This window comes from Eptesicus fuscus, chromosome 19 (assembly GCF_027574615.1).
Source record: "Eptesicus fuscus isolate TK198812 chromosome 19, DD_ASM_mEF_20220401, whole genome shotgun sequence".
Taxonomy (NCBI): domain Eukaryota; kingdom Metazoa; phylum Chordata; class Mammalia; order Chiroptera; family Vespertilionidae; genus Eptesicus; species Eptesicus fuscus.
In genome coordinates, this window is record NC_072491.1 from 37615031 (window position 1) to 37642194 (window position 27164).

At 36.5% G+C, this 27164-nt stretch overlaps 1 protein-coding gene across 1 annotated transcript in view; it reads left to right on the forward strand.

Moving 5' to 3' along the window:
* Window positions 1–27164, forward strand: part of C19H8orf34 (chromosome 19 C8orf34 homolog) — a 253026-nt gene that overhangs the window by 56799 nt on the left and 169063 nt on the right. Inside the window, 4 exon segments of the mRNA XM_054708756.1 lie at window positions 2138–2266; window positions 7663–7691; window positions 9886–10058; window positions 21166–21332. Coding sequence (XP_054564731.1) covers window positions 2138–2266; window positions 7663–7691; window positions 9886–10058; window positions 21166–21332 — 498 coding nt within the window.

Genomic DNA, 27164 nt, shown 5'->3' on the forward strand with positions numbered 1-27164 from the left:
ATCTCCATGCTAATAAGCTGGGATCTAAGATAAACTTTTTAGTAAGTGCAGACTGTATCATAGTGTGAATGTACCTTAATTTATTTATTCCCCTGTTGAAGGACATTAAATGATTTCCAGAATTTTTCCACCACAAACTACTGAATAAATATATTAATACATTTTACTTCCTGATAAAATAAACAACCTTGTAATTTATACATTACTATAGGCATTTTTATTTATTATAATTAACCAAACATAAGATTGCTAGGCCAGAAGGTCATTATACTTTTATTATAATCGATATTTCCAGATTACCTTTCAAATAGGTAGCAGAAAAGATATTTCAACAGCCTCTCCTTCCTATAGCCTTACCGTATAAATATATAAAATTTTATTTTCATCAAAACAAAAATATATATGGTTTAAAAAGTAAAGTAGTAGGTACTACAAGGCAACAGTGTTCTTCTTCTTCCTCTATTCTTCTAATGTGGAACCACTTTTAACTCCTTTAGATGTTGCTTTTGGTACACAGGTCTAAATATCTAAACATACAAGGTACTTACATGTTCTCTTTTTACATTTGAGGCATCATCTTTTGACCTCCTTCTAAGACTTTGTGCTTTATACTCTGGCCCCATCTCAGCATCCCCCTACCATCATGCAGATATTTCAAATGTTGGTTGAATATATACTCTGCTTTGGTATTGGTAAGACTACATTAATTTGCGTTTTTCACAGTACAGCCATAAGATGCCCAACTATTAATTTATTAGTTGACTTTTAATTAGAGTTAATAATTGACTTTTTTTTCTGTTTGTTTTCTATGTATCCATCACTAATACTTCACTAAATCCTGTGTTAAACTATTAAACACTCTCAATATGATCAAATACATCAAGGGATCCTAATTTTGGTCTTATTTTATATTTTATTTCATTTGAAAAGTGTTACGTCCATTTCCTCTGTAGCTATGTGTCCTATTGCTCCAGTCTTGGCTTCTGGGTCTCTAGCCGCTTTTTCAGCTGTCTCCTGGGATTGTTCTTCACTGTCATCTGGGGAATTCCTTTTCCTTTTTCTTATGGAGGATCACTTACTGCCTGAGTCCCAAGTCTTTCCACTTTGTATTTTGGTAGAGCATCCACTAGGAGCTTTCTGGGGGGAAAAAAAATGCTTGCAAGATAAATTTTGAGTCTTTACAAGTATCTTGATTGATCCTTGAGTTGGGTAGAAAATTCTAAGTTGGAAGTAATCTTTAGTTGAAATTTTGAAAGACTTTCTCCCCCATCTTCTGAGGAGAAGTGTTGCTGTTGAGAAGTCTGATGACAATATGATTTGCTATTTTTGTCTCTGAAAGCTTTTAAGATCTTTTCTTTATTTCTATTGTTGTAAAATTTAGTGATATTCAATGAATCCTTCCAGTCTGAAGAAGAAAGTTATTATATTCTTATTACTTGTCATTGGTCCTGTTTGATACTTTAATGCTTAAATGGTCTGAAATGATCACTTTTGGGGGGCATCTCTCTCTTCAGGGACTAGGTTTCGGTATTCTCTAGCTTGCTAAATTTGTTTACTACTCATCAATTCATTTTGCATCTTCCAATAAACTATGATGCTATTTCTTGCCATCATATTAACAGTGGCTTCTCTCCTTGCTTAACTAATTCTTTGTCCAAAAAAATAAAAATAAAAATTCCTTTACTCTAACAATTTTAGTGGGAATTTGGGATTTGAAGGGAAATGACGGTAATTACCGCCGTCTCAGTTTTACTAGAAGACAGCAAGAATGTCTTAGAAATATTTACTGATTGATGATAAAGAAGTTAGTGATTATTTTTAAGCTGCTAAAACATAAACAAATCTACTTTACTTTTATGTTTTCCTTAAATTCTAGAAATTGTTAGTTTTAAATCAGTACCTGATTTTTCTTTTTTTTTTCTATAAAAAGCATCACACTTCCCTTTACTTGTTCATTTAAAACATTTCTTAAAACCCAGCTTTATAACTTCCCACAGCTTGCTCACAAGAAAACCATTTCCAAGACAAACATTTTTATTCTGTATATGATCTTATACAGTCTTTCACATAATGACGAAGAGTAAGTTTTTATTACTATGCAGCATGCTTATGAAGTAATCATTTTTTTTAAACATAGTGTCAAGGTCAGTAGATCATCCTAAGTGGAACTGGCGAACTAAACCAGAAAGCCGTGATTTTGATGAATTGAGCCACATCCTTCAAGAGAGCAAGAAGCTGGGAAAGGCCCTTGAGAAGCTCTCTCGAAGTAAGTTCAGTTATTTAATCCTAATTGAAATTCCTAACCAGTATTAAAGTAGAAACATTCATTAATATTGCTGGTAGCCCATTTCCAACATCCTCATTAAAATTCTGTGAGAGGTTGAGGAGTTCTAAGGGCCTGGATTGGAAGTGAGATTGATCTTGCATATTACACAGACTCATGGGAAGACTGGTTATACAGAGTAGGAGGAGCTATAGACCCCTCATGGTTATTTCACCACCTCTCTCTACAATCTCTCTGTTACCAAGGTCAAGTGTACACCTAATGGTATCTTATTCATTCTTCTCTTTTGAACCTCTTTGTTTTGTGTCATCTTAACACTTATTCCTATTGCTTTCATGGGTTTTTAATGTCTCTACATTTAAGGATGGTAACTGGGCCAGGTTTTTCTTAGAATCCTTTCAGAGCCTAGCATAGTGCCGTGTAATGTACTTTGTGTAAAAGCAATGATTTATAATCCAAGTGCCTAGGTTAGAGGCTTTGTTCTGCCACCTGTGATTTACTTTTGGATCAAATAATGATAAAGTGAGTTTTCAGTTTATTGTTATGCCATATTCATGAAAAGAACCTTATCATATTAATATGTCAAAGGCTTATATTAATATGTGCAAATTCTGAGGAGATGCTATAGAAATGTTTGTTTATATCAATTAGCCTATGGTAAGTTGGTTTTATTGTATGTCGTTTTGCTTAACGTTGCAGAAGCTATTGGCGACATTAGTCTGTATATGCTTTTGAAACAAAATGCCTAAAACATATCTCTACTTGGATAGCTCACTGCCATGCTAAGTTCAATATATCAGAGTAGATCCTACCTCCCTCTTCAAATGTGACCATTCTTCTGCGTGCTCTGTCTCAGATGGTGGCACCGTCGCTTACCAATTTACCTAAACTGGAGTCCCTCTACACTCTTCTCTCTCCCCCTTACCTATTCAAAAATTAATTCTTACCAAATCTTGCTCATTTCCCCTCTAAAATATGTTTTGGGTCTGATTCTCTTCTCCAGTCCCTAGTTCACACTCACAATGACAACGCCCAGATCATTGGTTTATCCATTTAACATGATCCATTTCGTTCCTGCCCCAGGTCAGGAAAAACAGGTGCAATTCCTGCCTTTACTGAGCTGTGTCTGGCTAGCTTGCCATAACCTTATGTTAGGGGAGTCTCATGGCCTAAATCATGTGGCTTCTTACAATACAATACTTTCTCACTCAGGGAATAGCTTGTGGAGTGAGCCAGTGGTGCAGTGGGCCTTTCTCCCTTACAGCATATTGTAGCAACCCACTCACTACATTTTCTTTTGGATATTTTCAGTTCACTGCTGCTCCTGCATTCCTACATACTTTAAAAATATCATCTTAAAGTATGATAGCTTTTAAGAATGAATAGCTGTGAATGTTGTGCTAGGCACCAGGAGACATATCCTGGCTACCCATTCTAAATGGTTCCCATTGGAGCTTCATGCTTTAAAGAAGCATTTCTTTAAAATTCTTTCTACTGTTTTTAGTTAGTTTAAGCTTTGATTAAAAGTGAAATTACAAAAAAATGAAAAATACCCTCGGTAATTGACATTGTCAACCGGGAGCAGAAAGAACTGTATGCACTAGAATAGATACTTACTTAGATAATTTATTAGGCAAAATAATAAAAATATATAAATGTTAAAAATATAATAATAGGTATCTCAATAAAATATTTCCGACCAAACACTTGGAATAATTAGAAGCATAATCTTTTCCCCCAAGGCAAGTTTCCAATTTATCTAGTTTGAATATTATTGTGGGACCAATTACTTCTTAGTATGTTAATATATCTTCATAGCAACCTTTCCCTTCATCTCCATTTCTCATTGGTAACATTTCTTGACTCTGCAAAACAGTGTCTGATAGTGACTAAAGTTGAGAGTGATGGACAGTGGATAGAGGATCCAAGGAGCTAGGTCATAAGTGATGGGCAAGTTCTGTGTCACACGTAGATTTTGGCTGTTCAAAGGTCTTTTGACTTACTTGCTAGTTCTTGGCTACAGTCCAGATAGGTGAATTACTGTTATTATATTTATGAATAATGGATTTATAAACTGAGATGTAAAAGAAATTTAAAGATCAACTGGTAGCTTTCTAAAAATTTAATGAGAAAACTCTTTTTGCAGGACCAACGGCATTAATGCAAAAAGTTTTTTAAAAAATCAAGTGTGTTTCAAAAATCTCAGACAATGAGATCATGGGTTATGTAATTCCAGGTATCTAAGTTTTATGGCTTTGGATGAGAAAGATAATTTTGTTTTATGTATCTACTCTCTCCCTCTTTTTAAAGTAGATGGTCTTTTAAATATTTATTTTTACACAATATATTCAGTTTTAATATTGAATTCATATTGGAAAGGAACATTTTTGTTGTATTAAATGTAAACATAAGTACTTAAAATATTAACTTAGTTTTTGTAAACTGGAATAATTATTTTAAATATATTTTAGACTGACCACACCATTTGGTGTTGTACACATTATCTTGAAATCTGAGTTATTCCAAGTGACCACTTAAAATATTATATATATTTTTAAACCCTAATATTCATAAATGGGTACTTATGTTAGACCTTTGTAAATATTTATAATTGTTTGGAAAGCTTTGGAATCGCTTATTGGTCTTACATATCCTCCCCACTGCGAATCCATTATGTCTCAGAGTCCTCCACCACACACATGCAATGCAGATACTGGCCAGCTGCAATGCTACTCCTTCCTGAAGCCTTTCTTGAATTGTTTGAAGGAGCTAATTAATACAGCACGTCCTTGAATATTGGTTAAGCTTAGGTCACCCCAAATTCCCAAAGCGGTAGCTAGACATTTTTTTTAGTGCAGTAGCACATACAAGTCCTAGTTACCAATAACTTTTACCAAAAAAAAAAAAAAAAAGAACTATATGGGATATTGCTATGATGAATGAGTCTCAGATTCACCTGTTTTTCTAGTTTTATCTATAAGGGGAAGAATGGTGCCGTTTCCTGAGTTATAGTAGGGCAATATTTTTCTGCTTTGTGTGTAATTGATATATTAGGTTATTGGAGTGGAGAGGCTCTAGAAATGGGTAAAGTACCCCTCACATGGCCACACCAGCTCCAATGCCTGGCCCCAGGGCCTATGTTCAGCTCTAGGCACAGCATCATTCTCAAAAAGGGGGAAGTGATATGAAGGGAAGGTGATGTCATTAGCCTGACACTTTGAGACTGAAATGCACTTAGGAATTCAACAACTAGCTCAGGAAGAAAGTCTGTGCTGTAGATAAAGATTTGTTTGTCATCACTATATAGAGAAATAACAGTGACAGTGGTATGGGTTAGATAACCCAGGAAAGTATATCAACTGAAAAGAAAGACAGCTCAGCAAAGAACCCTTGGCATTTCAGGAAAGGACTCCAAAGAACAGGATTCCTGTGGGGGAGACAAAGCAGGAGAATAGAAAAGAGAGGGAGTTAACAGCACTTAATGACAGGGCATTGATGACAAATAAATTAAGGACTAAGCTCTTTACATTGCTGATTTAAAACAATTTTGGAGGAATGGTAAAGACAGAAATAAGATGTACAGTGAGGAGTCTGTGAATGGTAATAAGGGCAATTGTTAGGAAGAATCATTTATTCATTGGCTTAAGAAGCTGTCAATCTAAGAGACTGGGACAAATTCCTGGAGCTCTCTAGTCTGTGTCCTCATCGGTAAAAAAGGGAATTAAAATAAATGATCTCCAACCACCATTCTACCTTAATATTTTGTCACTCTAGGAGTCTAAATCAGTTTATAAGCAGGAACAAAATAGTAACGAGCTAAGTTATATTTGATTATCATCCTACCTAATAAAAGAGTAATATGCAAATTAACCATGACTCTGCTACACCCACCAGCCATGCCCACCAGCCAATCAGAGCGAGTATGCAAATAAACCCAACCAAGATGGCTACAGCCACAGAGAGCAGGAGGGAGGCTTGGGTTTCCCAGGTAACGGATGAAGCCAAGCTTTCCACCTTCCCTTGCTGGCCTAAGCCTCACTCAAAGCTACAAAGTTTCAGTTATAGAAGGTAAACAAATAGAAACAGAAATGGCAGCAACCACAGAGCTGGAAAGAGCAGGAGGCTAGGGTTGCCCCCCAGCAATGGAAGAAGCAAAGCTTTCCGCACACCCTGGCCAGGCTCAGGCCTCTGCTTAAGGCTACAAAGTTTCAATTATAGAAGATATATACAAACCCCAACAGAAATGGCTACCGGCCACGGAGCGAGCAGGAGGCTTGCCTCTGCTCCAGGCTACAAAGTTTCAATTGTAGAAGGTAAATAAATTCCAGATACCAGGGCCTCCGCTTGGGTCGCCAGGGGGCGTGGCTGGCCTGCAAACCACCACAGGCCCCTTGCTCAGGCCTCCCCATGCCCCAAGGGAACCCCCACCTGATCCGGGACACCCTTCAGGGCAAACCAGCTGGCCCCCACCCCTGTATCAGGCCTCTATCCTATCTAATAAAAGAGTAATATGCAGATTGATCATCACTGCAACACACAATATAGCTGCCCCCATGTGGTCAAAGATGGCTGCCCCCATGTGGACACAAGATGGCCACCACAAGATGGCCAGCAGGGGAGGGCAGTAGGGAGGCACCAGGCCTGCAAGGGCGGGCAGTTGAGAGGGACCAGGCCTGCAAGGGAGGGCAGTTGGAGGCGATCAACCCTGCAGGGGAGGGCAGTTAGGGGTGACCAGGCCGGCAGAGGAGGGAAGTTGGGGGCAAACAGGCTGGCAGGGGAGCAGTTAGGCATCAATCAGGCTGGCAGGGGAGTGGTTAGGGGGTGATCAGGCTGGTAGGCAGAAGTGGTTAGGGGCAATCAGGAAGGCAGGCAGGCGAGCAGTTGGGAGCCAGCAGTCCTGGATTGTGAGAGGGATGTCCGACTGCCTGTTTAGGCCCGATCCTACCAGGATCAGGCCTAAACGGGCAGTCGGATATCCCTCGAGGGGTCCCAGATTGGAGAGGGTGCAGGCTGGACTGAGGGACACCCCCCTGCCCCCCGTGCACGAATTTCGTGCACCAGGCCTCTAGTTATAACATAAAGACTACATCCCCACAATTATATGCACATTAGCTCTGCATCTAAAAACCAGTGTGGTACTTGCCTTGTTTTTGTTCCATCATTTGCATTGTTTCAGCAGTTCTTGCTGTCATAGTTGACTTGAATTTCTAATTTGTTTTCATGAGTAGAAAGGATGTATCACACTATTTTGAAGCACTAATAAAAAGAAAGAATAGAATTGAAAATATACTAGTTTTACAAGTAGAACTTCTGTCTTTGACATTAGCTTATTAAAGACTGCTTCTAAAACATTTTTATAAATCTCTTTTGAATCCCAGGTATTGCAATTTCAGATGAAATCGATAAGGTAAGTTGAACTATACATCTAATGAAAAGAACATATAGAATTTAGGTTTTAATCCACTGAACATTAAATGTTCAAATATAATGTATGGTGCTAATATTTAAAAAATGTTTTTTCAAAGTTATAGGCTTAGATTTTTAAATGAAAGTTTTTATATGAAATATGTAATAACACCTATTCTTTTGAGTTAAGGATTTTCAAATTTGGCTAGAGAAAACTGAACCACTGTAATCACTAACAACTATATTAAAAAATGAAAACTAATAATATTATGTAAACTATTTGGATTCTGCTTGCATTGAGGATGATGATGAAGATATGGAAGAAACTTGTTCTTCTCTCTAGTTGCTCTTTTTAAACCTGACTGATTATTTTTAAAAATATATTTTTATTGATTTCAGAGATGAAGGGAGAGGGAGAAAGAGGTAGAAACATCAATGATGAGAGAGAATCATTGATCAGATGCCTGCTGCACACCCCCTACTGGAGATTGAGCCCGCAACCCAGGCATGTGCCCTTGACTGGAATCAAACCAGGGACCTTTCAGTCTGCAGGCCGATGCTCTATCCACTGAGCAAAACCAGCTAGGGCTTACTAAGTATATTTTAAAAGTAATTTTAAGATGCCAGGAGAATATGATGATGCCTTGCACTAGTGATAGTTGTGAGAAGTGATATGATTAGGAATATATTTTAGCAGTAATATCATTGGAGCTTGCTATGGATTGGATCTGAGGAGTAGTAGAAGAGATCAGTCAGTGATGATTCTTACGTTTGGAGGATGAGAAATTAAATGAACTGTGGTGCCATTTACTAAACTTAGAAAAACTGGGAAGAGAGCAAATTTGACAGGTTGGGATAGCATAACAGTTCTCTTTCCTAGCCCTAGTCAGTTTGCTCAGTGGATAGAGCATCGGCCCGTGGACTGAAGAGTCCTGGGTTTGATTCCAGTCAAGGGCATGTACCTGGGTTGCCAGCTCGATTCCCAGCCCTGTCAGGGCTCATGCGCGAGGCAACCAGTCGATGTGTCTCTCTCACATCGATGTTTTTGTCTCTGTGTTTCTCCCCCTCCCTTCCACTCTCTCTAAAAATAATGGAAATATATCCTCAGGTGAGGATTAGCAACAACAACAAAAAAGAGTTTGCTTTTGTATTTTTTATTTTGAGTTGTCTGTTAAATATTATTTATATGAGTAGTTGCTCATAAAGTTTTGATTCAGATTTATACATTTAGGAACAAGTTCATAAAAGGAATTGTTCCCACTCACACCTGATTTTCAGGAGTGTCAGATAATACAAAAGAAACACAGCCTACATTCTTTGCCTTCCTGGAACTGATCTTGGAGGAGAGGGACAGCCTGCCCCATGGTGCCCTCTGGTGACCACAAAACTCAGTTTTGCATTTTGCTCAGTAAGAAAAAGTGTATCTCAGGCAGGTACTAAAAAAGCAATCCAACAGAAAAAGGGGACTTCTATAATACTTTCAACAATAAAGATACATTTTTAAAAATCAGTCAAACAGAAAGGTTTACAATTTGTGTTGAGATGACACCTTGTCTTTACTATAATAAAAATAAACATATATTCTTCCTTTTAATCTTCCATTAATATTTTGGGGGTTCACTAAAGATACATTTTTCTTAACCTTTATAAAATACTGGCCTATTACTGTCACTCTAATTAGGTCATAATTTCATTGAAATTATTTATTCTGTGATCTTCAAAAGTAGTTTATGAATTCTATAAAAGATGAGAGTTATTAATTATATCTAAAATGAAAAGATAAAATAAAACAAGACTGATACTGTTTTAAAGCCTTTAAAAAAAAACTGTGTGAATTCTGGAAGTTTCTTTCTGCTTAGTCACTACATTGGTTTTCCATGCTGCTGTAACGAAGTAAAGCAAGATGATTTATTACCTTATAGTTTTATAGTTTAGAAGTTCTACGTGAGTGTTCCTGACTATCATAGAGTTGCATTCCTTCCTGCAGTTCTTTGTGACCTTCTGGAACGACCACAAACCACATAGAATAAGTCAGATCTAGCAGAGATGGAAAGAACTGAAGTTTTAAGTTAATTCAGAAAGGAAAAAGAACATTTTGATTTGAGGAAGCAGTTGAAACTCTAGATAAAATTATTTCCTTGTCCTACTGAAAAGAGTAAATAAGCTAAGGCAGTCCGTTCTTTTTTCCTCTTCAGGAAACAGTGGCATTTACTTCTTCTCTTCTAAGACCCCGTGTAATTGGAGAATGGATTGGTCGAGAAGAGAATGATGCTGATCCATTAGCAGCCGAAATGCTACAGCCCCCAATTCCAAGAAGTAAAAATGAACAATGGGAAAGTGAAGATAGCAGCTCTAGCCCCACAGGAAGGTAAGATGAGATGGTGTCTAAGATTCTGAAAATTATTAATCATTACAAGGTGAAGGGAAAATAAATCCAAGTGCATGACTTTGTTGAAATAAATCTTAGCAATTTTATATAGAAAATTATGTTGGACTCCGCACAAGATAAAAATTAATTCCTCTGTTTTAAAATTAGAGTGCTACTAGAATTGCTTTTAGATTTTGGTTTTGATTTTTCCCCCTTTATATCTAAAAAAATTACCATCTCTTAGTCTCTAATACCAAATAGAGAAATAATTTCAAGGATAAAAATTGTAGTTGAGATGTTCTATAATATTGAGCAGGGAATGGCTGACTGTTAAGAATTGAAAGAACATATATCTTTATGAATAAGTGTTTTCAAAATTTTGGGGTAGGTACCCAGAAGAGGGATTGCTGGGTTATATGGTAGCTCTGTTCTTAATTGTTGAATGAACCTCCATACTGTTTGCCATAGTGGCTGTACCAGTTTACATCCCCACTAGCAGTGTGTGAGGGTTCCTTTTTCTCCATATCGTTTCCAACTCTTGTTATTTCTTGATTTATTCACAATGGCCATTATAACACGTGTGAAGTGGTATCTCATTGTGGTTTTGACTTGCATTTCCCGTATAGCTAGTGAAGTTGAGCATCTTTTCATAAATTTGTATGTCTTCTTGGGAAAAGTGTTGATTCATGTCCTCTGCCCCTTTTATAATCAGATTGTTTGTTTTGTTGTTGAGTTGTATGAGTTCTTTATTGAAGAACCTTATTGGAGGTAAGTTTGCAAATATCTTCTCCCTTTCAATTGGTTGCCTTTTTGTTTTGCTGATGGCTTCTTTGGCTGTGCAAAAGCTTTTTAGTTTGATATAGTTAGTCCCATTCATTTATTTTTGCTTTTTCTTTCCTTTGTGCTCAAGTTCATAAAAACATCTCTAAGATGAAGGGATATAAAACAGAAATAGACACAGACAACAGTGTGGTGGTTACCAGAGAAGAAAGGGGGTCAGGAGAGGATGAAGAGGGTAAAGGCAGGCAAATATATGGTGACGAAGGAGACGAGACTTTAGGTGGTGAGCATACAATGCAATATACAGATGATGTATTTTGAAATTGTATACCTGAAACTCATATAGAGGTATTAATCAATACATTTAATTTTAAAAGGAATCCAAAAGGGAGAACTTCTGATATACAAGAGACATATAATCAAGGATAAGAAAACTGTTAAATGTATAATTGACAATATAAGGCAGTGTTAATGTGGAATATAAAGGAAAAAAAAAACCTTGGTTAAAACCATTTAAGTTTAGAGTTGATAACTATGACTGCATGTACATTTATGATTTATAAGTTTGTAAGTCCATATTTCATTTTACTCAGACCTATGATGCTCAGAATGGGTGACGAGAGATTTGCCTTATGTTTCCATATGGTGGTAGAAGGGAAATGTTCAGATCATATTTACTAGAAAAAGTATATTTAAATAGCAATTGCAATGAGTAAAACTCAAAACAAAAATGAAAACTTCTATAAGAGAGTTGGAGTGATGAAAGCATTATGAAGCATGGCATACACGAGGTTGAGAAAATTGATATAAATACCCATGAACTGAAATGTGGCTGGAGCTAAAACTATCCATGAGTGTTACTAGCTGAGCACCACAGAAGAGTTTTTCCTATGCATAGCATAGCCACAGTAACTTTGTATATCCTATGTTAAATTTAGCAGCAAGCAATAACTATTCTTTCTCAAGGATAAATTATATTTTCTACAATATAATAGCTTTCAGGCTTTTTTCACTTTGACTTATCACTTGGCTGGAGGGAAGGAAATTCAGAATACTCGTTAATGTGCTTTAGGCATATAGAAAAAAATGACTCCATTTCCATGAGAAATAACTTTTAAATTATTTAAGTAGTTTTGAGTTTCCTATATAAGGAGAATAAAGTCATTTTTAAAAATCCATTTACCTTCTTTTGTAAAATGCCAGATCAATTCCACCTGTCAATGAGGGTAATTTCATTTTTAATACCAGGCTTATAAAGCCTGGTATTGCTTTATCTTTATTCATTGCTAGATCTTTAGTTCTTAAATATAAAATAGAGAAATGTCAATTTTCATTTTGCTTTCATTTAGTCATAATAATAATTGGAGCTATTTATTGCAAATGTTAGTGTTTCTATTTTCTTCCTTGCTTATGTGAGCTCTTATTTTCTCTTGAATACCATTAAAGGGAATCTTTCCTGCAATTCTAGTTCAATCCCTTACCCATAAAAACTCAATCCATAAATATCTCTCTCAAATATTTGTGTAAAAATGTTTCCAGTTTTATTTTTCTCTAGCTTTGAATTACGAGTTGAGGTATTACCTATGAAATGAAGAAAGTGCTTAAGTCCTGCCCAGATGCCCCAGTAGAGCTGAAATAATGCATGCATACCTGAACTGGATTTAAAGAATAACAATAAACTATGGATGGGAAACTATATCTCTCCCATCTTCTAATACATAACAGGACTTCTGAATTTATACCAGGCACTCATATACCATTAGATTTAATTTGGATGAATAAGAAGGGGTTGAGAAGAAATTTTTAAATGACTCTACAGTTTGCAGCTTTAGTGTTAGCTTTTGTCTTTAAATAGTTATGAAATTGTACTATAACTTAACAGTCACGGACATTCACAGACTACATGATATTCTAGATCCGGAAAGAAAAGACTTAATTTTCAAAGATGACTCCTTCCATTTTCCTTTCCGCTAATGGGACCCACGTGCTGTTGTTGTCAATAGACATTAGTCATATGAGTGAAGGAGGCACATAGATGGCATCCAGTAGACGTGTGCTAAATGAAGTTTATTTATAAGAAGGATTGTTTATTGTCCATCTTAATTTTTTCTACCTTGGTCTTTCCTGTTGTTTAATGCTCAAATCTTATTTGAATGTCTGTTATGACTACATTCCATCTTTGGTACATACCCAACTTTCCCTTTCATTCAGAATAATACATACACAATAGGCTGGACTTTCACCATTAGATTAGAGAGGATTAAATAAAAGCATAGTGAACCTTAAGAGTCTTATGGGTAGAAACTTACCCACAATTTCCTCCTGGAAGTTTTTTTTTTTTTTTTAATCCTTATATGAACTTGTTCCTCAGGTTCTACAATACAACATTGTATGAAAAGAGTCAACAAATTTAATAAGTGTTACTGTTACTTGAAGGGTTAGGGGCTGGTTCAAACAAAGGCAATTAGGAAGGAGATATGGAGAAACTATTAGAATAAGACAGAAGCTACTAACACAGAATCCATGAACCCTATATGGTCACTGGATAGACTCAAGAGATTTTTGAATCTCTTGAAATTATATGCAAAATGTTGTGTGTATGTGCACATGGACATTTTCCTGCATTTTTATGCCACATCTTTCATAGATGTCAAAGTGGTTCTAAATTAAGACAGTCAAAGAAATAAATTAAAGCATCTGAGCTATAAAAGAAAGAGGGATTACAAAAGAGAAAGGGAAATATATTGGGGAATGATTAAAGTTTTCCACAATTGTCAGGTACAAACAAATGGCATTAGTTGTTATGGCTTGTCTCGCCATTTAGGGGGGAAATATATATGTTCCTTGCACATTTAGAGTTATTAAAAATAATCACACAATAATATAAACAAAAATTAAGTTTAATAAAAGTACATAATTTTATCTTAAGCCATCTTAATTAGACTTTGTGAAAGCTGGGTAATGGAGTTCCCAAAATTACTTGCTGAATTGTAATGTGAATTTGTAAATAGGCTCATCAAGGCTTGAAAGCCTAATGAAGCTTCTCTAAGTTGAGCCACCTTATTAAAACAAGAACAATATCAATAAATAATATAGAACTGGTGAATTGGCTTTATTTGCTAAGTGAACATTGTTATTGGATGGTAAATAGGCCATAAAATGCATAGAAAATCTTACAGCTTAGAAATATATCCTATATAATAAAAGCCCAGTGACCGATTGGCCAATAGCTATGACGTGCACTGACCACACCATAGGGCAGACGCTCAATACAGGAGCTGCCCCCTGGTGGTCAGTGTGCTACCACAGTGGGAGTGCCACTTGACCAGGTTGAGCGCTGCTCCTGCTGTGAACCCCGGGCCACAGGCAGGCACCCGGGCTGTGATCATTGCCTTCTCACCCCCCCAGCCTCCTCCTCCACGCTCCCTGCCGCCTCCTCTGGGTGCCCACAGGCCTCGCAGTGCCGCCTCCAGGCTCACAGAGTTGACCCCAGAGGCTGGGAGGCAGGTTCATGGCTGGCGTGGGACTGAGGCCTACTCCACCACCTCTCAGTGCTATTGTCCCTGAGCCTGGCCCTGACCGGGTCCACTGGAGAGGCAAGTGCTCTGGCTCCACAGAAGATGCTGGACCAGGGAGCAAACACTCCGAGGGCAGGTCCACAGCCACTCGGCTGACCGGGATGAGTGGTGCTCCCACAGTGGGCCGATCCCTGCAGGCCATGCCCCCCACCAGCGCACGAATCCCGTGCACCAGGCCTCTAGTATTATTAAAATAAAAGCCAAAAATCTCTTCCCATTGAGAAGTTTTCCCTTTCTTTAAAACTCATCATTGCTATATCTATAAACAAAGGCTGGAAATGTTCCCCTTCCCTTAGAGTACCCTTTATTGGCAGCAAGAGACAAGAAATAAACAAGTGAATATAAAAATATCAGCCATAAGTTAAAGTAGTGATAAGTAATATGATAGAAAGTAAACCATAATAAAAAGGAAGAAAATGGATGGAACAAAGAACCTTAATACATATTGTCAGATTTTGACTGTGTAGACATGATAGAAAGATGTAACACATATGGCAGAGACTAAATCAAACTTATTAATTTAGGAATACTCGAACATGTAGATTTTAAGCATAAAGAATGTTAATCAAAAATCTTATCAACCAAAGAACAGAAGCCTTAAAAAGATCTAAAACATAAAAATTATACCTTATGACTTACAAATTTCTATTTAAAGCCAAAAAATACGTCACTAAGTCATGAATTTATATCAGGATGTTGATGAGGTCATTTTTATATGTTCAAAATATGGACTCATAGACTCATAGATGGACTCTCATTAAACAGTCATCATTTGGGACTTACTCAGTGGTTAGGTCTCACAGCCCAGCACTATCTTTATGACCAAACCATGTATTTTAATGAGACTGATGACAACAATTGTGTCCACCCTCATAAAATGGTCTTGGTCATTGTTGGTTGATGAATAGGAGTCACACATCTGCACCCTGCCATTTGTTCCTCATCTTCCACATTTCGACCTTCAAATTTTTCCTTCTTCTGTTTCATGACCAGTCTTCCTACTGCCCTGGATGTTCAATTCTCTCAAGGCGGAAGACTCATATACATTTACTTAAATGAATTCTTATTTTATTTAGTGTGTTTTTAAAAGGAAGTTCAAAAAGAAAAGGTGATTTTAAAAAATATCTATTGAGCACTAGCAGAAGGTAACATGCTAGGTACAGATTAGGTTCTGCCTACTAGGCTGTGATGGTGAACTGAAACAAGCTTAGGATACAGGTCAAGAGAGGAATCATCCAGTTTGCCACTAACTGGAGCGTATGGTCTCAAATAGAATATTTACTAACCCGTATTCAGAAACAGTGTGTGAAACAAAATGGATCAAGGTCGGAGACCCTTTCTCCCTCCCTACTTGGGATTCCATTCTGTGGGACTCTTTCCCTCTCCCCATGTGGGAGTCTGTACTTATTCTTCAATAAATCTCCACCTTTGCTATACCACAAAAAAAAAAAAAAAGAAAAAAAAATGGATCAAGGTCAAGTATCGGGGAAGAGTGGGACCAGGAAGAAGACTGTCCAGAGGGAAGAGGAAGTCTTCACCTGGAGAGGTAGGCACACCAGGGTAGGGACATCAAAGCCACTTTAAATTGTCCCTTTCCATCTGATCTTGGTGTAGAAGTTACTCTTTTAAAGCAAAGCAAAATAGATTCCTAGAGTGTATTAACACCACACTGAAAAATTAACCGCTATTCTTTTTCATGTGGCCTTAGGCCTCTTGTGGTTCCCTTTCCCTTTTGTTTTTCTAATTTAAATTTTATTTTTCAATTAAAGTTTACATTCAATACTCTTTTGTATTAGTTTCGGGTGTACAACATAGTGGCTAGATAAAGTGATTCCCCTGATATTTGCGGTACCCACATAGTTATTCCAATATTATTGACTATATTCCCTGTGCTGTACTTTCTATGTGAGGTATAAATGCTCAAGAAGAAACATGTAAATATTTAGAAAACTGCCCATTATGTTCTTTGAACATATAATGATGTTGGTTACCACTTTAGAGACTGCTCTATGTGCTTCCTCATGACAACATTATTATTATTATTCCCATTTTAGGAATAAGGAAACTAAGTCCCAGAGTGGATAGCTATGAAGTAGCAGAGCTAGGCTGTCTTGCTTGCAAATTCGATGTCCTTAATACTTTGCTATGCAGTTTTTCTTCAAGGAAAAGTTCTAAGAATCACAACATTATTAAAATTTAGGTTCAGTGTTTGGGTAAGAAGGGGCCCAGAACCCTAAGTGCTCTTAGAAACACCCCAAACCCATCTCTCCCCATCTCTCCACCGCCTGTTTGCATTAAGATCCTGCTTTCCACCCATGTTCTCTCTCCTGGTGCAGTTTTCACTTCTGCAATCCACAGGCCTTTCTCATTCAAAAGGCCTTCTCAATGAATACAGTTGGTCAAGGAAGATTTTTAAATTTTTACATTATTTCTCAGTTTAAAAGTTTTACATTATTTCTCACATGACAAAATTATTCAGAAGACTGATGCCATGACAAGAATTGGGGTAAATAAACCTCCATCAATTTTCAAATGAATATTTTATGTTTAATATCTACTACTAAAGTATAAAAATGAGTCTCATTAATTGAATTTGAATTATACTTATAGTTACTAAAATAGAAACAAATATTTTAAAAGGTATACCTTTATTTTTATCACAACAACTAAAGGCCTGGTGCACGACATTCGTGCACGGGGGTGGGGGTGTGTGTCCCTCAGCCCAGCCTGCACCCTCTCCAATCTGGGACCACTCGAGGGATGTCTGACTGCCTGTTTAGGCCCAATCTTACCAGGATCGGGCCTAAATGGGCAGTCGGACATTCCTCTCACAATCCAGGACTGCTGGCTCCCAACTGCTCGCCTGCCTGCCTTCCTGATTGCCCCTCACTGCTTCTTCCTGCCAGCCTGATCACTCCCTAACCACTCTCCTGCCAGCCTGATGGATGCCTAACTGCTCCCCTGCCAGCCTGTTTGCCCCAAACTACCCTCCCCTGCAGGCCTAGTCACCCCTAACTGTCCTCCCCTGCAGGCCTGGTTCCCCCCAACTGCTCTCCCCTACAGGCCTAGGTCCCCCCAAACTGCCCTTCCCTGCAGGCCCGGTTGCCCCCAACTTCCCTCCTCTGCCGGCCTGGTCACCCCTAACTGCCCTCCCCTGCAGGCTTGATTGCCCCAAATGCCCTCCCCTGCAGGCTTGATTGCCCCCAACTGCCCTCCCCTGCTGGCCATTTGTCATGGCCATCTTGTGTCCACATGGGGGCAGTCATCTTTGACCACATGGGGGCAGCCATCTTGTGTGTTGGAGTGACAGTCAATTTGCATATTATTCTTTTATTAGATAGTATTAGACAGGATTAGATAGGATAAAGGCCTGGTGCACAGGTGGGGGCTAGCTGGTTTGCCCTGAAGAGTGTCCCGGATCAGGGTGGGGTTCCCTTGGGGCGTAAGGTGGCCTGGGCGAGGGGCCTGTGGTTGTTTGCAGGCTGGCCATACACCCCGGTGGCCCAAGTGGAGGCCCTGGGATCTGGGATTTATGTATCTTCTATAATTGAAAGTTTGTAGCCTTAAGCAGAGGCCAAGGTAGACCAGGACAGGCAGAAAGCTTGGCTTCCTCCATTGCCGGGGAAACCCAAGCCTCCTGCTCTCTCCGTGGCCACAGCCATCTTGGTTGGGTTAATTTGCATACTCACTCCTGATTGGCTGGCGGGCGTGGCTTGTGATGTAGCGGAGGTATGGTCAATTTGCATATTGCTTTTTTATTAGATAGGATAGTTTCTGTTTCAGTGGGGAACCTAAGTTAGGATGGAAGTTAAAGTTGAAATAACTATTGTTGACAAGAGTATGCCTTCATTATAATTTCTCTTATTTTTACCCTCAAGTTTTCACTTTGAAAAGTATCAAACTGCAAAAAATTTAAGAATAGTAATATCAATATTTACACACCCTCCACATATATTTACCAATTAACATTTTGCCTTTGTGTTACCTAAGGTAATAGATCAGTCAATTCTAATTTATTTGTTCTATTTATTTTTTTATACTGAACCACCTGAAAATAAGTTATAGATATTATAATGTGTTAATTCCTTAATTCTTTAACATTCATTTCCTGAGAATAAGGATATCCTCATATATAACTATAATACCATTAACATACCAAAACTATTAAAATGATATCATAAATTATCTAATATGGAGTCTATATTCAACTTTCTCTCATTTTTCCAGTAAAATCTCTTATAGATTGTTGTGTTTTGGTATTTGTTTGTTTGTTTCTTTTTTATCCACCATATAATAAAGGATCATGTGTGGAGTTAAGTTTTCAAGTCTCTTTAGTCTCTATAATCTAGAACAGTCTCCAACCTTTGTTTTATTTTATAACATTGATATTCTTGTAGATGACGGGCAATTGTTTCCAAATCTGGACATGTCTGATTGTTTCCTGATCATTAAACTCAAGTTAAATATTTTTGGCAATAATTCTACCTAGGTAGTAGTACTGAGTACTTCTTCTTTTTTCCATATCTAGAGATTCATACTGTCAGTTTGCCCCATTATTGTTGAAACTGAGTTTGTTTACTTGCAAGGTTAAGGCCATATCCACTAGGTTTCTTCATTGTGAAGATATCATTTGCTCTTTGTAATTAACAAGTCATCTACCACCTCTGCTTTGGAAAAGATGGCACAGACTCTCTCAGCTCCTCCCTCTCAAATACAACTATAAACCTTGGAAACAATGCAAGAGGCAGCCAACGTAATTTTATGCTGTGAGAAATGTAAAGAGGAAGATGGAATGGCTAGGGATCTGACGACTGGAGGAACAACAGTGGCTAGCAACATATGATCCCCCACCAACAGCCTAAGGCAAACGAGGCCTGGTATTTCCCAACCCCAAACTAGCAAGAGGAGGTGGTGGCCCCGATAAGTTCATTTCTCCTCCTAATCAAACAGGAGTCCTGCCAGCCTCACTGGCAGAGCCTGGTTGCACTGGCCAGGGAATTGACTGAGAGTCTCACTCACAAGAAAGGGTCAGAGGGCATACTGTCCTTTCCTGCCAGACTTGAGACTCCTCTTCCCCACTGAAGACAGTGGGCAGTTAAGTGCCTTTTACTTGCCAAAAAGACACAAGTAAGAGGGATCCCTCCACAACAAAGCTTGACACAGGAATCCTTTATGTCCCCACAGCCAGACATTCCCTTTATCTACCTAAAGGCACCTGATGCACAACCTGGAGATGCTCCTTTGCCCTCTCAGGCAACACCAGCAGGCACACCGGGAGCCACAGCAACACCAGACAGCCCAAGCAGACTAAAATAGCACTTCAAGAGCTCTGAAACTGTCATTGGAACCACAGGTTACAAAAGTAAGCCGGGTGGCTGCCTTCTAAAATAAAAGATATGAATAGGCCCCAGACACTCTTAAAATAATAGTCAAGTTGTGCAAATCACGTTATACCAAGAACCAGGAAAATCACACCTTACCTGAGAAAAGACAGTCAACTAATGCCAACATTAAGATGAATCAGATGATGGAATTGCCTGGCAAAGAATTTGAATGCATGTGTTTCCTAAAATAGAGTCAGAAGATAAAATGACATCATTCTCACGTCAGACATTAGATTACAATATGTGATTGACTTTATCCAGTGAACATGCAACTCCAGCAATTTGCTCTGATCATGTCAGGGTCACTGAAACCCTCAGCCATCCTAGTTTACAACTTTGAACTTTATTTTGAATTCTTCCCATGAAATCTAATTAATCCTGCTTTTTAAAAAATCATAAAAATGCTTGAAACAAATGAGAACATAAAATATCAACAAATATAAATACTGACAAAGAACCAAGTGAAATTTATGTAACTGAAACAAAATATAAAAATTTGTTAAATTGACCCAGATTGGAAATGACAGAGTATAGAATTTTTTAATGTGAGGACAGATCTATAGAATTTATCCAAAATGAACACCAGAGAGAAAATAGACTAAAACTTATATATATACCCAATAAAAATTTCAACAGGTTATTTTGTGGATATCAACTAACTGATTCCAAAGTTTGTATAGAGTGGCAAAAGACCCAGAATGGTGAACAAATTATTGGAAGAGAAGAACAAAATCGGAGAACTGGTATTATCTTACTCCATGACTTACTATAAATCTACAATAATCAAGACAGTGTATATTGGCAAAAGATTAGAGAATAGGACAGAAAAGAGAGGCCAGATAGCCCAGAAATATAGTAAACTAATCTTTGACAAAGGAGCCAAAGCAATCCAATGGAGCAAAGATAGCCTTTTCTACAAACGGTTCTGGAACAACTGGACATCCACATGTAAAAGAAAAAGGGACAAGTCTAGACAGAGACCTCACAAAATTTAATTCTAAATGGATCATAGACTTAAATGTAAACTGTAAAACTATAAAACTTCTATAAGATAACAGGAGATAACCTATATGACCTCAGGTGTGGCAGTGAATTTTTAGATATAACACCAAAGGCACAATCCATGAAAAAAATGTGAGCTTGATTTTATGAAAATGAAAACGTGAGAAATGAGGTACCCAAGGATGTCTAAGAAAGAAGACAGGCTCTGTGTTTTTATTATACTTGGGGAAAATTTTAATAAAATGCCCATAAATTTGCATGGCAAGATAATGGAATGAAATGTGATTGGGTATTTTCTTCACTCACCACAGCTAATGCATCATGTCATCATCGTTGAAAGTTAACACTTAAATATTTCTTCAGCTTAAAGGTGGAACCCAAGACTAAGGGATTAAAGCAACAGCAACAGCAACACAAGAAACTGCTGGCAGCAATGCTCTCTCAAGATTCTTTTGAGTCTATTCACAGCCCTACCCCACCTGTAACAGAAGAAGATATTGATAATGAAGATGATGCAATGGAATTGCTGGGTAATTTTAAAAATTAATAATTTCTCTTTTTCTTCTTCTTTGGCATTGTAAATGTATGGTGATTAAGAGACTTTAAGAGTTTTGAATAGTTTTGTCTTAAGGGAAAGAGCTTAACACACATTTTATTTACATTAGACTTTTATGAAGTTGCATCTAAGAGCTAAGTTGAAATCCCTAAGCATGCAAACTATTAGACTGTATTTTGTGTTTTATATATGCAGTCTTCTGACTATTTAATCAAGCTTTATTCTGTGTGCAATTGTGATACTCAGTTCTGTTTGCTTTATTTTCTGATTATAATTGCCTTGATCACATCTTTTGTCTATAAAATGTATCCAAAGTAGATATTTCAATCCTCATCCCATATGTCCCCCTGTTATTTAAGAATGTTTCATAAAAATAGATTAAATTTAAAGAGGCAGAGAGTAAAATAATGCTTTATATCTTCCATAAATGACAGAAAAGTTGAAATGTAGACATTTCAGTTTTTAATTTTTTCACAGGCCCATTACTTTCATAAAAACCTTATTAATGTTGTACATGTAAGAAATCCTTTTATGTCTGTTGATGAAGTAAATGCATGTTTTTGTGTCCTCAGAAATATTTTTGTAGTAACTTTAAAAACTTGAACTTCCCTTTGGAAAATGGTTTTTCCAAAAGAAGGAATGAACTTTTATTTCAGAGAAAGTGACCCACATATAAAACAACATTTTTGTTTCAGTGATATCAATTATTCTATTCCAAATAGTTAGAGCAATTTAAAATACTTTATAACAATATACTAGTAAGAGAATAAGTAGTCTAGTCATTTGAAGCTTTAAATAAGTTTAACACATAAAATATGGAGTCCCAGAAATAAGCATATATTTAAATTTTTTTTCTTATACCAGATTCTTTGGTTTTAAGTATTTATGACAGTAAAACACTATCATTATGATAAATGATGTAGGTTTCTTTGCATTGGCCTACAGAGGTGTTATTTAGTCAGTGATGGCAGGCCCACTGATGTTTTCTGATGTTATAATACCTGCATTTATTCTAGCATTGAGGAGACTCTATCATGGTATTTTCAAGCTATTGGTCTCTCTCTTTTTTAATAGAACAATTAAGCCTCCGTGCTTCTTAAGGAATCTTCTCTTTCCCACCTCCAAATCATTACTGTGGCAGATGTGCCAGGTGTGGGGGTCACACCTGTAAATATTTCTCTCTTTTCCGGGTCCAGCGTGGCTAGAGAGCAATCCAGTTCCTGAGTTGGGGCGGCTGGGGATTGAGAAAATGAAAAAAAGAGACAGACACAGAGGTAGAAGGAAAAAGCTGGGGCCGGGTGGGACCACTGTCCTCTGACATGGACAGGGACAGGAACAGTGACCCTGAGCCAATACAGCGTGTTTATTTTATACAGCAAAAAACAGGAAGTTTTACTGAAAGTCAAGACAAAGGAGATTATGTGCATTCTTGGGTGAGCCCGGGTCATATTCATTCCTGGTGCTTGGCTGGATTTAAATAACAAAACCCATCCCCTGGCACCTGGGCTGAAGGTCAAGCTGACAACATGCCTGCCTTTTGGCAAAGCATGTTTCCAGGACGTGGCTTTGCCAAAGGCCACTGGATTCAGCTGACAGTAATTAAAGAAATGCCCATGTACCTTCCCAGGCGCTCTCTACACATACCTTTTTCAATTAATTTCCATTCAACAAGTATTTACTGAGCACTTACGACGTGCTAAGCAGTGGGTCCTGGAGACATAAAAATAAAATAATCACCGTCTCTGTTTGCTAGAACCTTACCTTCTAGTGTTCAAGATAAAAATGTAAATACATCACTCCAGTAGTGTTGCTGCAGGTCTAATTTGATTAAGTTTACAGTTGTATATAGGAAGAACCCCTAATGCAGCAGCAGGGAACAGTGATCAGGGAATATTTCCTAGAGAAACTGATTGTTATGGTGAGTCCTGAGATGCATCGTTAGCAGGCAGAGTGCAATCATTCTCCTTGTAGGTTTACTCTGGTAGGAACGGACTCTTTGCATTTGTGCCCTAGGACAGTGCTTATAAATTGTTCCTCTGCTTTGGTCAGTAACAATGAATTGACATTGGATTGTGCCAATATCTTCCTCTCTCTATCCATTCCTGTAAATGACAGCTCATAGTCAGCTAATGTCCACATGAAGGCAACTATAGCTTGCCACAAGAATCTTTTGAAGAAATGCAGGCTCAGACTCACTTTAGGGTTACTGACAGCCTCAGGAGGACAGAGGAAATCACAGAACCTCAGTGATATCTCAAGGAATTCTTTAAGGGATTCTTTAAGGGGACGCTGATGTCCATTCAGTGCTGGTGCCCCCTAGATGTCAGCTGCTCTGTTATCAAGTGTCTGGTCTCCCAAGCTGAAGACCAGAGTGGGTTTTGGAGACTACCTAACGTGAGCAACGAATAGCTGGTCCTCATTAATTTTTTTCATTTAGACATTTTAGCAAATTTAATCACAAGAGATCATCAAAGGACTTGGACTTTCTTCCTGAGACATGTAATTCTACATGTCGCAGCACAGATGGCTGGTGGTATACTAATGCTGATCTCTAGATGCTCCAAGTCCATTGGTCTGTCCCCAAAAATAATGCCGTACGCAGCTTTCCCTGTTGCCTACTTGACTCAGTGAACAAAGGTGATATAGCAGAAAATTCAATCCAAAAGATGGTTTCACCCAGAAAGTTCATCTATTAAATAAAATGTCATTTGAATATGCAATATGTTTGATTTTAAGGTCCAAATATTTGTACCCACTGATATCATTTAATTATTTTTAAAATACATATTTAAAATATAAACTCAGAGTTTTCTTCAAAAGTAACTAGTATATATAAATTCATTACTTACGATGTTACTTATGTCTTTCACTAAGGTAATGGCTCATCTTTTGTATGAAATTAAACAAATGTACATGATTATTTCAGTTAACACAAGAAGAATTTTTTCAGTCATGATACAATGACAGGTTAATATGCCACGTATGGATATAGCGTAAAATAGTTCTTATTTATTTTAGGACCTGACGTCTTGGATAGCCATGTATATCTCTTAATATGTCAGTGTTTTTCAATGGAACCATTAGTACAATACTCCTAAATCTGTTTAGAAACTATAAAAATCTACCTCCCTAGTCCTTTTAATATTAGATTTCCTTCATTTTGTTTATTATTATAGAATTTTAAGACAATATTTTTGAAACTCTGCTTCTAAAGAAACATCTGATTATATTTATTTGAAGCAAATGCAAATGCTAAGTTCTTGAAAATTTAATGAAATAAAATTGTAGTACATAGAATCAAGTGTAAAATCAGAGACATCTGGTATTTAAAATATCTTTTTTAATCCACCATGTTTTATAGAATGGTTTAGCTCTAGCTTATGTGTTTTAGGGTTTAAATTGTTATTATGTATACCATGATTTAATGGGTTGAATTTTTTATCATGTATGTGAAACACTGTAAACTTTTTGAAATGATAAGTAAAAGGTGTAATGATTAGCTTACATTAATATATAAATAATTATTACTTAGCAAAACTGATTGATTGGAAGGGTTTTTGGGAAAAGGTTTTTCGTTGAAGTAGTAAACTTTTAACAAAATATTAATCCTGGTTTTGTTTATTATGAAATCTAGCATTGTTAATATATACTAATATTTAATTCTCTACAGTTTAGTTGCATTTTTGTGGATTTCTTTTCTAAATGTATTGGGTATGTGAAAAAAATTTTAGTATATCATTTATAATTTTTTATGTAGATTAAATATTTTCTGTAGGATTGCTTTAAACACTACTTATAAACTCATAGTATATAAGTAAATTAATATGTATCAGAGAATAATGTATCAAAATTTGTGGAGTGTAAGATATAACAATTTTAATTATCTCTGAATTTGGTACTCTGATTACAGAAGATATTGAATAAAATATCTTCATGTCACCTTAAATTTAAGTAACTTTCACTTCAACTATAAGATATTCTCAGTTATTTTAGTAATTGTGCTAGAAATTGACCACAATGAGTAAACCATAATAAAACATTTTCATGCTTTTTAAGTTATTAAAATAAGTAATTTTCAAAAATGGAAAGACAAGTTACAATGGCACAAGATATAAAAACCTTTATATATTTTGTTTTATTGTTTTTTTACAGAAAATTTGAGGGACTACATTAGTTTCAAAGATTTCACTTTGTGAATATGAGCCCATTATCATCATGTAACATGCATTTTTCCTCTTATTATTTATGAAATGCTAATTGCAATCCATGTTTGTTCTCTGCATGATTTATACTCATTAAAATATCATTAGAATTATTTGAAAGATACAACTACTTTTCTTACACATTTTAGTATGGGTTATTACACTTTATGATTTTTTATGCTTTCTCAGAATTGATGATGAGGCTAATATCTAAAAATCACATGCAAGAATTACTAAAAAAGAAAAAATAGCATTAGTCATGCTTTATATTTTCTAGTCATATATACATATTTAAAATATAAACTCAGAGTTTTCTTCAAAAGTAACTAGTGTATATAAATTCATTACTTATGATGTTACTTATGACAAATCCTAGGTCACAGTCATCTAAAAATTAAAACTAAAGTTATATTACCAAAACATACAAGGTGCTTAAAAATATTTTTTATTTGTTGTAAATTTAATAGTTAAGAACAAGCATAATTATGCTGGTATTCTTTGCAGAATATAGTAATTGAGTTTCTAAGAAACTCAGTATATTACCACATTCTGTACAATATAAACTTAATTTTCTAGAGGCACTCATGACATCAAAATGATCCTTTGGCAAATTCTTCTGCATTTTTAAAGTAAACATTCACTCTCTTGTTTTGTTTTTTTTTTTTTTTTTTTTTTGGAGCCTTCTTAAAATAGAGAGCACCCGTTTTTGCAAAATAGCATGCATTTTACCTAATAAGAAATGGGTGCTGTCACTCTCTTTTGTTCACGGGGGAGGAGGGCCTTAATGTAAAACAATAATCTAACTATCGTCATACCTGTATTTTAATGGTCTAAAGTGTGTGAAATAGACATGGGAACATGGATACACACTTTGTTTCCTTTGTGTATCACTCATTGGGTGTATCAGGGCAACAGAAACGTTATCAGTTTTAAAATGAATATTTTTTGTAGAAAAGATTCTGTTAAAATGTATGAAGACTTCCAAAATTAAACGTATGGATACTTTAAGTTGTCTGTAAAATTGCTTTAAATACTACTTAGAAATTCACTCAGCATAGTATGAAAGTATCTTAGTGTGGAATTAGTACATGTTAGAGATTAAAATATCTAAATTTGTGGGATGTCAAAATGAAATAATTTTGAGCACCACTGAGTTAGTGCTCTAAGTCTAGAACATACTGAACAAATTATCTCCCAAATAACCTGCATCTAAGTAAACCTCATTTTTAAATATAAGATATTCTTACAAATGTCAGAGTTATACTGGTTAATTAAATATTATAGAAATTCTGTATATATATTTTTAAATGTTCACTAATTGACTTAGTATTATGGAAAAACTAGAACCTCACACAGATGTATAAAAATATCTTTCACATTCTAAGTATTAAATATTTCCTTCTGTGAAGTCATAGGATATACAGGGTAGACAAAAGTAGATTTATAGTTGTGAGTATGCAAAGCACAGTTTATTCTTGTATTATTATTTGTTAATTATGGTATTATTTATTTCCATTACAACTGTGAACCTATTTCTCAGTTTTAAAATAAAGTAAGAAAAGTAATACATGCTTATTACTGGTCTTACAATAGTTTCAGGATTT